Raw genomic sequence first — 14852 nt, forward strand, 5'->3', positions numbered from 1 at the left:
AAAGTAAACTTCACTGAAAAACGTTTTCACTTTATTCCATATGGTTAATAAATTATCTACAATTAGGCAGCGAACAACACTGCACAGAGAGGAAATATCATCTTGAAAAAATAAGCACATGTAAATGGTGTCTGGAATCCAGATGTGGACAATGTAATGATAATGCTGGAAGAGTGCGGCTGGAGTTCAAATTTTGCAAATTCCTGAAATCTCACAGGCTGAATAAAAACAAAAAATGGAACAATGAAAGAGATTTCCAATCCTGGCTACTTATGAAAACAAAGAAATTTGCTTTTTTCTCAGCAGATGCAGTTATGTGGTGACGATTGCTTTCAACAGCTTCAAGAAAATCTACAGATTTCAAATTTCTGTTGACCAGAGCACTCCTATTCAAGACAAAAAAACAATTATCTACTTAAACCCCAAATGGGTTTATGTCAGAACTTGAATTCCTTACAGCAGAGACCGATAGTGATAAGTGTGACCTTATGGACATTAATTTCTTCTTGAATTTTTCTTTATTTAAAGGTGGCACCACTTTAATGTAGTTGGTAACTAAATACTAAGGAATATTATAAAGATTTTTTTTTGCTAGATGACAGCTAATGCTGCTATGACTTCAAAGTTATTCTATAATAATTTTATATGACTAAGAGTGGACATTGAATCACAGAACAACTCTTTCTTTTCAATGAAAATGAAGGTCTCCTTTGAGGTGTTTCATTAATAATTCCAGACTTGTGAAGGGAAAGAGTGAAGACATGGAAGACAAGGAATGTCATTAGGAACTGTCCGTTACATAGAAAAACTAAGAAACTTTTACATTTGTAAAAATAAACCTCTTCAAACAAGCTCTATGTAGGAAGTCTAATCTATATGAAATTTTTAACTATTATTTTTGAATCTAACATATATAGAAAGGAGCCAATTATCACTAGTTTTATTAGACTTCCTGATTTATTCAGTAGTATTCCCCGATAAACAACATCAGGGATCCCCATCCAGGACACTGACCTATTTCTAGAGACTTTAATCTTCTATACTAAGCCTCCAGACTTTTTTGAAAGATATGGTCAGAGCTATCATATTATCATTGGAACTCCTGGAAATAGATGCTAGCAAAACAGATACTGTACAGCATACAGACTAGGATCATCCACTCTTTGTGTCTCCAAAACATATTTCCCCTTTAACCGTAAGAAATCACCCCATATATCTTGGATCAATCTTGTTTTGCCATGCAGAAAGGGAAGACTGTCCTGCATCTCTTGTATGGCATGTATATTATGATTCCCATTTAGAAAACAACTTTAAAATAAACTTCTTATTCTTCTCCAACAGCTGTTTTTTTCAACGCAATTTTTACATTTTTGTTCTGTTTCATTTACTTCACTACTTGAGGTCGACAAACATTTGCAGAACATAATTTATTGTTATTTCTCTAAGGTTTTTGTAGATGAGAAAATGAGTATCTAGTGTACCAGCCAGTGACAGTCATCTCTTGCTAGAGACAAAAGTCATCTGAGGCTATAGCATACCAAGGAACAACTCTATTATTTATATTCACAAGCTGCAAGTCTCTGCCTTTCAACTGCAGACTGCAATGAATGTACCGTCTCTCGCTAACAATAACCATGTGCTACGCTATTTTCAACTTCTTCTGAGATTTCTGTTCACATATCTCTTTGTAACCTTAAAGGTCAGCATCTGTGATGTATCTTTATGTTCCAGAGATATACAGATGTGACTTCCTGTTCAAACCCCAAACCAAACAGTTTGACCTCAAAGTGACTCCAGTCTTGGAAGACAGCTCTTAAGAGGTTATGTCCCACCTTCCATTTCTGAGCCATTTAATATTAAATGACTCAGTTTATCCTCTAAAATGCTCAGATTTCTGCACAGATTAGCCACAGTCAGGCACCAGTTTAATGGATCAAACACTAGAAGAGAAGAATGGAACTCCTATCACGCAGTATCATTTTGCTAATAACAATATATATGTGGCAGAACAAAGTTCAGTTTTCAGATAGCAAAAACCTTCTGGAAAATGGGTAAGTTCTTAAGCAAATGTAGCTATACTGTTTCCAGTGCCTGAGCTAATATAAAGGTGGGTCAGATGTGTTTTACAAGAACTGTAGAGACATTTTTCTATTGCGGTGCAAAAATCCCCCTGTACAACTGTGTATAATGCATGCCATAACATTTAATTTCTGTACCTAACACTGTTTGCAGTTAGACCAGATGATAACTTAAGAAAAATGGTTGCCAACATTTCTTGACACTAAGTCCAGACGACAGGGCTTCCATTGTAACAAAATGTCCTGTAAAAATATCGAGCCCAGTTTTCAACATTGCAAAGTACCTTTAATTCCTCCTGATTTGCATTGGGACTCAAGGTGTTAGCACATCTGGCATCGATTGTAATGACTCTCTGTGTTAGTATTTCCTATTTCTATGCAGAATAAAGTTTCTAAGTCTCCAGGTCAAATTCTCTTTTTCTATTCCCCCAAGCAAACTGAAGTGCTAACATCTGAATTTGGAGCCCACTTTAATATATTTTAACATTTCCTTTTCCCTGCCTTGGGAATGCGTGTGATTTGTCGCATCCTTTCCTTCGGAAATCAAATGCAACTAATTCATTTGCAATCTGTTGCTGCTTATATCTATTAGACCTGATAATATTTTTTCTTAACCTTTACAAGGCTCTTCCTCAGTCCTACGGCCTAATTTTCAAACAGACCAAAATGTGGAGCCGGGGTATGGATTCAAGTCACCATAGATTCAGAATCCCACTAAAAGGGCAAAGAAATTACTCTAGATGACTGTGGGAAGCCAAAATGCCACTTTTGGGTTGGGTTTCTTTCCCTATTTAGAAACTTATTATTAAAATATTAGCAAATATTTATGCTGCAGCGTGGCCTTCAGGACCAGCCAGGATCTGAAGATCATTAAGTACAAACACGTAAGAAAAGAAAGCAGAGCTAACTGTTTATACAGCCGCTCCTTCAGAGTTCCCAACAATTACAAATTATCCTCAACTTTAAAGAGTAACTACACATAGCATGCAAAAAAAAAGTCTGTGACTGATTAGCTGACTTGATGCCACAGATAATTCTTGAGGAGGCATTTCAGCCGGAAGAGAGAATGGGGCCTTAGATCATTATGAGAGAGAATTTCATGGATGACAGTCATTGCAGAAGAAAATGCAGAAACAAAGAATATTCTTCCATAGAATTTGTATTTCCTTTTTATCTTTGATTTCAGAAGTGTATCAGGGTTCTTCTCATTTTTAAAGTATTCTACCTATTTTTTATATTTTAGGCTATTTTATTCTCTCTATTATTGTACTGCATATAGTTCATCACCGATACTAAGTTTTGCTCAGTCTAGGTCAGGGCATATACTGTTTTTGTTGCTGGATGTTATATATATCTCAGGAGTCAATTAAGTTACTTTAACAATTCCTTTCATTATTCTTTGCTATGCTTTTTCTGTCTAAATCCTCCTTGACTTAAGACACTTTCTTCAAATGTCCTGACACTTCTATACGTAATTTTTTTTTTTTTATGTCCCAAGAAGATGGGTGGTCCAGGCCATAGGCACCAGCAGCTTGTGTCGGAACGAGGAAAGCTAGGCAGCTGCACACTTTCAGACTCTCAGCCTTGGAGCAAAGCTGCAGACGCTGTATCATATATACATCAGAAAAAGTTCAAGACATTTTAACAAAAATATGGAGAGCATGAGAACAAAGCTTATAACTAAAGCTTGTTTCTCTAACTCATAGAAGCATTTCCTTTGAGTCACTGGGACTGCTTTTATAAGAAAGACAAATGGGTTTTAGCCCTAAATGCTGGTGTTTCCAGCTCCACAATAGAAGCTTCAACACCTTGCATGTATTGTAAATGCCTTTACAATGATATATCTAAAATGAGTTATGATTACAGTGTTATCTATGCGTTCATGAAAATGTTCACAATACTCAGTTTGAAGCCTGGAAACCTAAGGTCCCTGTTCCAGGGAGTTTACGAGAGCAAACGGTGAGGGAAAACAAGGAGGGATGGAAAGCTAGCAAGAAAAAAGGGAGTTTTCTCAAAGAATTTAAAGATTTTTTTTCAAAGAACTCAAGATTATTGCACTGTTATTGCATTGAAAAAAGAAAAAAAAGAAATGCTGTCACTAAGCAAATCTTTTCATTTCTAAGTCTCTTTTAAGTTGTTTATGACTCTAAGAAACCAATTTCTAGTACTTCAGGAGTGACAAAAACAGAACAAATGTCCTTCCCACTATTAAAAAAAGTTATTGAGACTTAAAAATGTGTGTTAATTTATTTTTAAAAATAAATTTTGAATAAAGGGAATATTTTCTGAAACATAAAAGGATGAATGCTAAAATAACTGAGTGAACAAATTAATATTCTAAATGTAATTGTGTTTTATTTTATTTAATGTTATGTTATGTATTTTATACGAGTAAGAGCAATATAATCAAAGCCTTAATGAGAAAAGTGCAGTAACTTCTTCGATATGCTACCAGTCTCTCATATGCACAAAGTTAAGATCCTCTTCATTGGGTGATACTTGGTTTGTTAACAAACGGTCTTTGATTTTTTTATTTAGCAAGACACATAAGCATACATACAACCTTAAACATGGGATGAATTAGTTGCCTTATTCTAGGTTCTCTTTAGAAGTTTGCCTAGGCATTTTCTCTAAAGTGAAAGGTATCTTAATACAACTTCATCTATATGCTAATAAAATGCATAATATAAAGTCAATGCATACAACTAGTAGCTTGTTGCAAAGCAGTCTGCTAGATTTCCTTTTATCAATCATGTTTTAAGATTAGAAAATGTATTTATTATACATGCATGAATACTATATACTTTAAACACAGCAAACAGCAAAAACCGTAACAGTTTTGTAGCTAATACGAGCAATCAGATCAGAAATTACAAAAATGATAAGTGGTCAATTTCTGGGTTAATTTATCTATCTGTGGGAGAGAGGCAACTGAAAGCCTTAGAAATGCAGTGTAAGCAAAGAGCTTGGCTTACTGCCGAGGTCATGGGTTGTGCTATGCGAAAACTAGAGTAAGAAGCAACACAGCATTTTACAAACTAGCTGTGGCAGGCAAGGAGAAAGAAAACATTTATGTTGAAACATTGTGGGACTGTAATTCAAGGCAGCATAAATTTCATTCAGATATAATTTTATGATATTTTAAATGATCACATTAAATTAAGTCTTCTTGGATTTCCCAACCCTCTTTATTTAGTTTAATTTTGTTTTTTGTTTTTCAGGCCTCCATAAAGATACAGGCATTTTACTTTTTCACATTTTAGTTACTTCTGCACAAACTCTACATGAGAGCCAAATAATAAGTCTTGGTCAGAATTCTGTCTGAACAGTGGACTGAGTGAATAGTCTCTCTGGCAAGTTTTCTTCATGAGGTTTCTCCTAGATTTCTGTGTTCAGTAAAAAGAGTTTGCCCCAAAAGTACAAGGAACAGCAGAACTGGCTCTGAACCCTGCGCACCAGGAAGGACCTGACAAGAATATCTAATGTGGAGGCCTGCGTTGTTTAACTTAGCTCCCACTCTCACTATTTTGCTTTTCCGAGTCTTAGCAACTTGACGCATTGAAGATACCTTGTTAGAAATTCTTTCACAGAATCACAGAATGGTTGGAGTTGGCAGGGACCTCTGGAGATCATCTAGTCCAACCCCTGCCAAAGCAGTTCCCCCAGAGCACGTTGCACAGGTCGTGTCCAGGTGGGTTTTGAATATCTCCAGAGAAGGAAACTCCACACCCTCCCTGGGCAGCCTGTTCCAGTGCTCTGGCACCCTCAAAGTAAAGAAGTTTTTCCTCACATTGAGATGGAACTTCCCATGTTTCTGTTTGTGCCCATTGCCCATTGTCCTTGTTCACTAGCGATTATTTTCTAGACCACAGTGTAGAGCAGAGCCTCTGCTATAGCTAACATTCAGGATTTTTCACCATAAAATCTAGTTCATGGAAAACATAATTTTTACAAATTTAAAAGTTAAAAATACCAATTTTTCATTTTTTCTCAGGCCTAATCATCCCGGAGAAAAAAAACCCTGCTTAATAAACATTCTTTTCAGATCAGCTTCAAAGCAGTCAAACTTCCTCTTTCTGACAGTTTCTGTTTCTCTCTTTTAAATGTAAGAATTGTCCAACTTAACAATTACCTTTTATTGGTTACTGCCTATATACAGCCTAATACTGTCCTATACACATTTCTAAAATACATTTTAATGAGACTACAACTCCACTGCTTCATATCCATGCAGGTTTTTAAATGAATGGATTTTTACAGCAATTTTGTTCAGAAAGCCTAGATAAATAGTAAACACATTCTTCATTCTTTAATCATATATATACCATATCTGAGATGCTGGTTCCGGAGATATCAATGGATATCAATGACAACATATTTCCCAAGGCTTCCATTCCAGCATCAGCCACGTTTTCACAGTGACGCAGATTTAGGTAGGTCAATTCATGACATCTAAATTAAAATAAAAAACAGAACTGTCAGCTTTATGCTTTTCTTACAGAAATGTAGTATAGCGAGTACATTTTTGTAATAACCCTTGCTAAATTTTTTTTCAGGGGACCTATGAAAATAAGCACTCTAGGCTTTTGGTACTGAGCTTACATAGGCATTTCCAAGGATTCCACTCATAATGCATAAGCATCGCAAATGTTTCAAATAACGAACAGCAATCAAATCAAAATATGGAAACCAAGGAGCTGTATTACATAAAAATGTATTTTAAATTAGTTTAATGCTTGACTTTTCTTCATCTCCAAATCTCTCATATCTTGCACAGGAACTTCAAAGCTCACTGCAACGACAGAAGTCAGGACCCCATGGCTGTACCCACACCCAACTACAGCTGTGCAAATAATGGTACACAGCAAATGAAGACATTGCCAGGTTCTGGAAATCACCACTCATTGACCATACATGGAAAACTGAATTTTACTGCATAAATAAGCACCGTAAACTGTATTTTCCCATAACCAAAGTAGAAGACCTAAGAAATGTGACTCCTCAAGCAGAGCATCTATGCTCAGAGCCTTAGGGGTAACACTCCACCAGGAAAACAGAGAAGGCATTCCCTAGCTTACCAGCAAGCATGCTACAATTATTCACAACTACCGTGAGGAAAGCATAAATAGGGGCCTGCGGAGAGATTTAGTAAGGAGCAGAAAGACTGACTCCAATCTTCCCTGGAGATTTAAAAATTATCTTTTGATTGCAAATACAAATACTCCTTCTGAGGAACCGCAATTGAAGATGTTTAGCAATAGAGTGCTTTTTGTTTGCGCAGACATGAGTATTTATTGAGTTTAGAAAATGTGACTTATGCATACTAATCTTTTAATGCAGTTTTGTCACTGACAACCTTCATTTAAGCACTTTTTTTTCCCCTAAAATTAAGACTTCTCAGGTTTCCATATTTATATTGATGAATTCTCCTTTGTATAATGGATCATTTTTTAAGAGATTCACAATGCCAAAAGGAACTAGTCATTTATCTAGTACAATTTTCTATATATAATTGGCTGTATAATTTTACCGATTTATTAACATATTAAGAACTTTAACATTAGAAATATACTGCAAATCTAACCACACTAGAAAAATATTATACTGGACTATGGTACCTTTGTGCTATTTCTGTGATAGATGCATCAGTGACACGAATACAATTAGTCAAATTCAGCTCTCTTAGCTTAGCTCCTGAAGAACCTTGTACGAATGGCCTTACACCTCCGTCACTGATTCTAAAAGAGAAATGTAGGCAATATTTATGATGTGTATTTTTCTTACTCTATACAATTTGCATTCAGCAGCCTACATTAATAATGGGATTTTTTTAGTAGCCTTTTAAACCCAGAAAGGAGTCAGAATAATTAATGGCTCAATTAGAAAGATGCTGCTCTTTGGAACTGCTGAAAACCAGAACCTTCTGGAAAAAAGTTTGTGGGAGATTATGAGAATGTCCATTAATCCCAACACTCAGATATGATAGCAACCCAAAAGACAGAGCTTGGAAAACATATCTAGAAAGTATCAGAACCTGCTTACACATTCCAGAGTAGTATTTGGTTTAGTATCTTTGTTAATTTAAGGAACTTAAATACATTAAAGGAAAAACTATCTTCTAGCACAGAGGCAAAAGTCATAGGTAGTATATGTATGTAGTAGTTGTTCTGTACACATAAGAGTTAACCTGAGTTCTTCCTCGGGGTGTTTCACTTAACTGTATGTCTCACACATGAATCGCTAACTCGTAATATACACAAAGGCTATAAAAATTCGGCAGATAGATAGAAAATCTTTCAGCCAAGTTGAGAGGGTTAGAGAGCTGACTACTACTTGGGTAAGTGTTTCAATACAGTTCATGTCTCTGGTATGTTTAACATTACTTGTACACTTAGGTTTTCAATGCATTCCTAGTATTTATTCTCTGTTCCCTGATGAATAAAAAATTAATCCCAGAAATCTGTAGAACAGAATCATATTTTGGCTTGTACAGTTTGTTGCAGCACAAAGAATCACTGCAAATCCCAAAGTCCTAGGAACATATGGGTAGGAATAGCACTAGTAATAAAACGATAACCTGAACAGAGACCCATTGTGTGACCACAAGCTACAGATGAAGCTATAGTTCATAAAGTGTTAATCACTCTGCAATAATTCAACCACTGTGGTAGTTTTGGTGTTATTTCACAGTGCAGTTGTTTTTCATTCAAGATTGATAAATTTAAGAAATATACTTTCAGAATAATTAACTTGCATAAAGTCTGTGAGGAATGCAGAGCCTGGAAATACAGTCAACTGAATTTTTTTTTTTAAAAAAAATAAGACATTCTGTAACCACACTGGGTTTGAGGGCTGAAATGGCGACATTATAACTTTTGAAATAATTGTGCTGTGAATACACATGCTAAGTTTCTCTAGTCAGCTGATTAACTGTATAAGAACACAGGCCATACACTGCTTTACCATACATGAAGATTACATACTCAAACTGGGAAAATGTGCCAAGGGTATAAGCCACTGCATTGGCTGTGTCCATTTTTAGACACCTTTTTAGTCACATCTCTATTATTCTAATAATCATGATCAGTTAATTTTCTTTCTTCATTTTTCACATGTAGTCAAATACTTCCTGTAATTTAAGAATTCTGAATAGTTAGATTTGCTCTTTCTGCTCCTTTCATTTCTCAGTTTTCCATATGACTAAGTTAGAAAAACTTAGACTCTTAGATTAAGATAAAATGTCAATGGAAAAAAAAGGAAACCAATTAAGAGCACTAAGATGGCCAAGCATTTCAAAACCTGATCTTAAGATTCTACCACCAGTGCTTCCCTTGATTTCTATGAGAAATTCCTAAGTGTTTCTAATTCACAATGTGAACTGTTACAGCAACACACTGTCCAAATATGAGAAACATAAATACTAACAATTGCCCTTTTGTAATTTCATATCTATTGAGAGAAACTCTACCAAGTTTAGATGTGTTACAATCTATAACCTTGTCAATGCTGAAACTTTTACAAGTGTCTGCAAAAGCAATAAAATAAGTACAGAATTTTACAATAGCTTTACAATTGCTTAAAAAGTTTTGTTGTGGTAATTCAGCAATTCTTTAGCAGTAGAGACAGTAGACACGTGCAAACACACTCACAGCCCAAGATTTGGCTAACAGACTGGAAAATCCAGCCTTCTAAATGTTAAACCAGAAAATGCAGGCAGCTGTCCCATCTGCCCAGCTGAATTACTAACATGACGTCATGGTATTACTCCAGCACTTCTCAGCACATCTACATGCAATGTTATCAGATTTTTATACAGCATCAACAGGCATAAAAAGTCCTTTAGTTACACATTAAAGCAGAATCCCTAAAACTTCATGTAACATCAAAAATTTTAAGATAAGCAGCAATTCTATCTTCTTTGTATTATTTTATATTATATTATCTTTATATAATCTGTTGATTTTGAAATGTTTGGAGGTTTTTCCTTCCCTGTTCCCGCCCACTCTTGACTCCATCACTGTGCCACAAAACAGGGAACAAGCGTGTAGCTTTGGAAGCCCTTTCATTTGTCTTTGTTCCTACTAATACATGACACATCTGAAGTGGAAAACAGTCTTCACATAAAATATATCCTTCCTCTACAACATAAATTACAATGTTGTCTTGGTAATTGTAAAAAATTGGCAGTTTTGTTTATATGTCAGTACTAGAGAGTTATAAAGTGCTATTTTAATATTCAAAAAATTAAACAATATCAAAATTTTAATACAGTTGTGGCACTGGCATTGTCTTTGGTTATCATTTTCATCTTCTTCACAGCCACATTCCAGCACTAAAATATGCCATGGCTATTAAGTAATATTACATCTGTGGTTGATTTTTTTGCTTGGACTGGATTAATAATTAATGGATTTTTGAAAACATGTTACAGGAACAAAAAACTACTTGTATAAAATATTTTTTAAGATATTAAGATACATGTCTTAACGTTCTAAGAATTTATTTTTAAGCCGACAGATATGCTAACAGGACTTACTATGAGCATAATTAACTTTACTAAAATTCCTTTGCAATGGTTTACAGAAATCTGGAGGTGATATAGTACCTTATGCAGTCTGCTACATTCAGAACAAGAACATACTTCAATGGTGAAAGCATCTGAAGACCAGCATCTGTAATCTTCTGGCAATCAGCCATATGAATGTGCCTGATGTATGGGCAGCATTTACTCATCAACTTCAAACTTAAATCAGTAATTTGGTTATTCCCTGTTGAAATATATAAAGATGTAAGTTACACATCTGACATACATTAAGGGCCTGATCCAAATACACACTGAAATCAGTTGATTCTTATTTATTTCAAATTATCTGGATGAATTTTAAAAATACATCATCCTAATAATTTTGTGAATTATTCTACTAACCTTCAATGCCGACCTTGACAAGTTTGCATTCAGTAAGGGCTTTAAAAGTTGTATCAGAAAGATGTGGAGAGTCAAGAAAGGCAACAGACATTATCTGTTGGCATTTTTCAACCAGAGCCTTCGAAGGGAAAAAGGTGAAATAAAATATTCATACACCTATGCTGTCACGTAACAAAAGATCAGCAAACATTCTGCATATAACACCAAATGTTGCAATTTCAAACAAATAGTTATAATCCATTTTAATACTAACTTCTAGAGTGAATGGTATATAAACTACTGAAATTCTCCATATATTTATTATGTTTGGGTACACGAGGAAAAGAAGTAAGTAACTGGAGACATGAAGTGTGGCAGACACCTGAGACAGTGATCTGGTTAACAATCACTTTTGCAGAAGCCTGAAAATTCTTTTTTTTTGATGGGCAAAATCAGTAGCAGAATGCTGTTCCCATATATTATATTTGCTTTAACACTGAAAAAAATGAAAAACTCTAATCCATAAAATGGAAGACCATAATTCAGCCATAACCATGTAGCAAAAGAAGTCAAGACAATTGAAATTTTCTGAAAGTGACTGCAAGTGAGCAAGATTTATAAACATAATTAGATAATAGTTTTTAAAAATGTTTTAGGAGAGAAATTTTCCTCTTAAATTGTATCTGCATAACTTTCTTTAAAGTCAGTTGAGAGGATAACCCACTTCCAGCAACAGAAAGTTTCTCAAAGTACAGATTTATTTTCAATTTCTTACTTGAATACATCTGTCTGTAAGAGTTGGCATTTTGTTGATTAGCAAATCTTGAATCCTACTGCAGCCATTCGCAATATTTCTGAAGCCATCAACTGAAATCTAAGTAAGAAATAAAATATTTATGCCTTAGCAAGCCTAAAAAAAAACAATACAGGAAAGGCTTGCAATCTTTTCAATACTTTAAAATCATAGGTACCTAGATACTCACTAAAAGAAGAAATGCATTAATCCCATTAAAAGAAAAACAGATGCACAAGGTTCTGAAATTTTAACAACATAATCCAAATCCTGGATCTGTTCCAAAAATGTGTCTACTAAGCAAGCAAAAGTAAGGTACAACAATTTCTACAGTCAAAACCATTTATGGGAGTAGCAATGAATGTCATCATTGTCACATCCTTCTAGCTTTGTTTTCCCAACCTTATGAGGCATTCACACCTGGCAGATGCTCACACCTAGTTTGAAGCAAGGTTTCAATGTAGTAAAATATCTTCATTGTTTTTTCCAGACCCATAGTAAAATGTGTGTTAAATTCAGACGGGATACAAAGATCCTGTGCGATCACAATAACATGGAGCTCATTTACAGAATCCTTCATGTAGGTCCACATCACCAACTCTGCCTACTCTAACAGAGCAACGTTCAGTGAAGGTATGGATGGACAGATGGATCTGTCAAATGAATTTATTCCCATTATCACTACAGCTGTGCTCTGCACCAGGAATTGTTTGCAAGACATGCACAAAAAAAAAGCAGCCTGGCATGTCCTCCTGGGTACCAAATAAGGCCTGAGGAGACAAGAATCCAAAGGAGGAAACTTTGCAGATAAAGTATACTGGGAGGGATTCTTGCTGTTCACCTCTCCAGCTGCTGCAGAAGCCTGATTTGCTTGGTTACGTTGCATAAGGGGAGGGGCAGTGTAAAACACAGGCTTTCCTTAGGGTATGTATGTTCTCTGACAGTGGACACCATTAGTAGACAGCAGATAGTCACGAAAAAGCAAGCCAGAACCTAAGCAGCTGCTAATCACCCATCACACATCAGTATGGTAGCCGTTCACCAGAAGATGCTTCCAGTTCTTGCACTTGCAGCCTCCAGCCTTTGTAGCACATCTGACTGCTCCCCACAACTACTTAGTGGAAACAAGGGTCAAGCCTGCTTTCCTTCCCCTCTAGCACTGAGTGAGGGGGTTAACACATTGGGTTTCTGGCTCTTCTTTTTGCAAAGTTAACATTTGGGTTCTTTTAGCGTGTGAGATTTTTTTTCATTAACTGCGTATCTGACTCTAACTTATAATCAAGGCAGACTGACTTTTCTTTTCTGGCATAACGACCCATCTTTTAACTTATGACCAGGTTGGCTTGCTCTTTATTTTCAGGCTGGAGTGGCATTTTAAACAGATTCTTTATAAATTGTTTTAAATATTTTGATGTTAAACATCTTGTCTCTCCTTCGTAAGGGATTGTGGCACTCTGCACTTTTTTCCCTTGTGCAGGGGAGCGTCAGCACTGGAGGGGAACTGGCTACATGTCTGTCAGCTGTGTTCTTAGGCTTAAAGAGTTTGTGAGGGTCTCATGTCCAGACAGACAGAATATGGTGTGGCTCATGACACACACTAGCACTGTTGGCACTGTGGATGCAAATAGTTGGATGTGTTTTAAGCACAGGGCAAGTGTAGCATGAATGTTTTTCCTACACTGGGTCTGTAACAGCCAAGTGAAAACCCTACCATCAAAATAACGATAGGAAATATTTCACAGGTAATGTATGGCAATATAAATCCCATCAACTACCCTCTGTCAGCTGCGTGTGTTCAAGGTCAGGTCTGACATGGTGCAGCTGTGTAACCCTGGATCAGGCTCCTCTGAAAACAGCTGTATTGTAAGAAAGAGCTGAAGAAGGAAAAAGAGCAAAATCCTGGGAGGCAGGAGGGAAGGCTGCAGAAAAGGACTGTACAGAAAGATAACCATCTTGTAACCACAAGCTGGTCAGAGCATTCTGGGCTCTCATACCCCCTCCAACTGAGACATGTCTGCTGAACAAAAGGACACCATGACTTTGGGAATGTGGTTGATGTGGGTAACACATCAGTACTGCAGATCTCACCCACCAGCATGGATAGGTTGGATTTGCCCACCCCAAATGACTGCAAAACAACCAGTACTAGTGTAGGGCTACTATGGCAAAGGCAATCCTCGTTTCAGCTGGCAGTGATCACCAGAAGGTAAAATGTTGGCATGGAAAGATGGGTGCTAGTTGTCAGGACAGAATATGGAATTCAGTTGTCCAAATTCTACAGTTTTGTACTCACTATTGGTATATGCAATGTAGGACAATGTCATCTTATCTCCAGTAACCTCAGCCCAAACCCTTCAGTCTGTGTGAAAGGGATTAGCTTAAATTGTGAACATCACACAAGCAGCTGCCTGAGGGGGGTACTGGGAAATCTCCATTCTCTGCTGGTCAAGAAGCACTAATTGCTTTAACATGGCATGACCAATTCATTCAAGTGTTACCTAACCCTGCAACAGGCCTCCTCATTGTTGGCTCTCAAGCAGCGCAACAGAAGACAGCACATTTCTACAACACGCACCATGTAGTTTAATATGTTAAAATTAAACAAATCACCCCCTAGAAATTTCAGTTTGAGAGGTGTATTTCTCGTAATTGAGCCTTGTTCTTGGTCCATATACTACAAAGAGCAAACCATTCCCAAGAAAGAGGGTATGTTACATCACACAGTTTGTTGTAATACATGGTAATAACACTGCCCATTATAATCTGAACATGATGCCTTTCGAAAGGAGACTGAGGTTTTCACGCTTCTAAAAAATCAGCCACAGTTTGTTAAGCAATTTGAGTACGCTTTAGCTCTTACAACAGTAGGATTTCCCCTTGTAACAGCTGAACAGATGCTGCCAATTGTTCTTGGGATTTTTTTTTTACCATGAACACATTGTTAACTGTTAAGACTACCTACCTAGGTTGGTGATCACAGTTAGATACAGAGAGTAGGAATACAAGATCCCTCATGTCTAGGTACCTAAAATTCACATGCAAATACAATTAAATGATGGATCTTAGTTACATTACA

The 14852-nt window shown here is 36.3% G+C and overlaps 1 protein-coding gene across 1 annotated transcript in view; it reads right to left on the bottom strand.

Annotated features, from left to right (window-relative positions):
* FBXL13 (F-box and leucine rich repeat protein 13) overlaps positions 1 to 14852 on the bottom strand; it is a 93134-nt gene that overhangs the window by 22191 nt on the left and 56091 nt on the right. Inside the window, exons 13-17 of the mRNA XM_068400962.1 lie at positions 11759 to 11857; positions 11005 to 11122; positions 10684 to 10846; positions 7697 to 7816; positions 6404 to 6530 (exon numbers count right to left, since the gene is read on the bottom strand). Of these exons, the coding sequence (XP_068257063.1) occupies positions 6404 to 6530; positions 7697 to 7816; positions 10684 to 10846; positions 11005 to 11122; positions 11759 to 11857 (627 nt within the window). The remainder of the gene's footprint in view (positions 1 to 6403; positions 6531 to 7696; positions 7817 to 10683; positions 10847 to 11004; positions 11123 to 11758; positions 11858 to 14852) is intronic.

This window comes from Nyctibius grandis, chromosome 5 (genome assembly GCF_013368605.1).
Source record: "Nyctibius grandis isolate bNycGra1 chromosome 5, bNycGra1.pri, whole genome shotgun sequence".
In the NCBI taxonomy this organism is placed as follows: domain Eukaryota; kingdom Metazoa; phylum Chordata; class Aves; order Nyctibiiformes; family Nyctibiidae; genus Nyctibius; species Nyctibius grandis.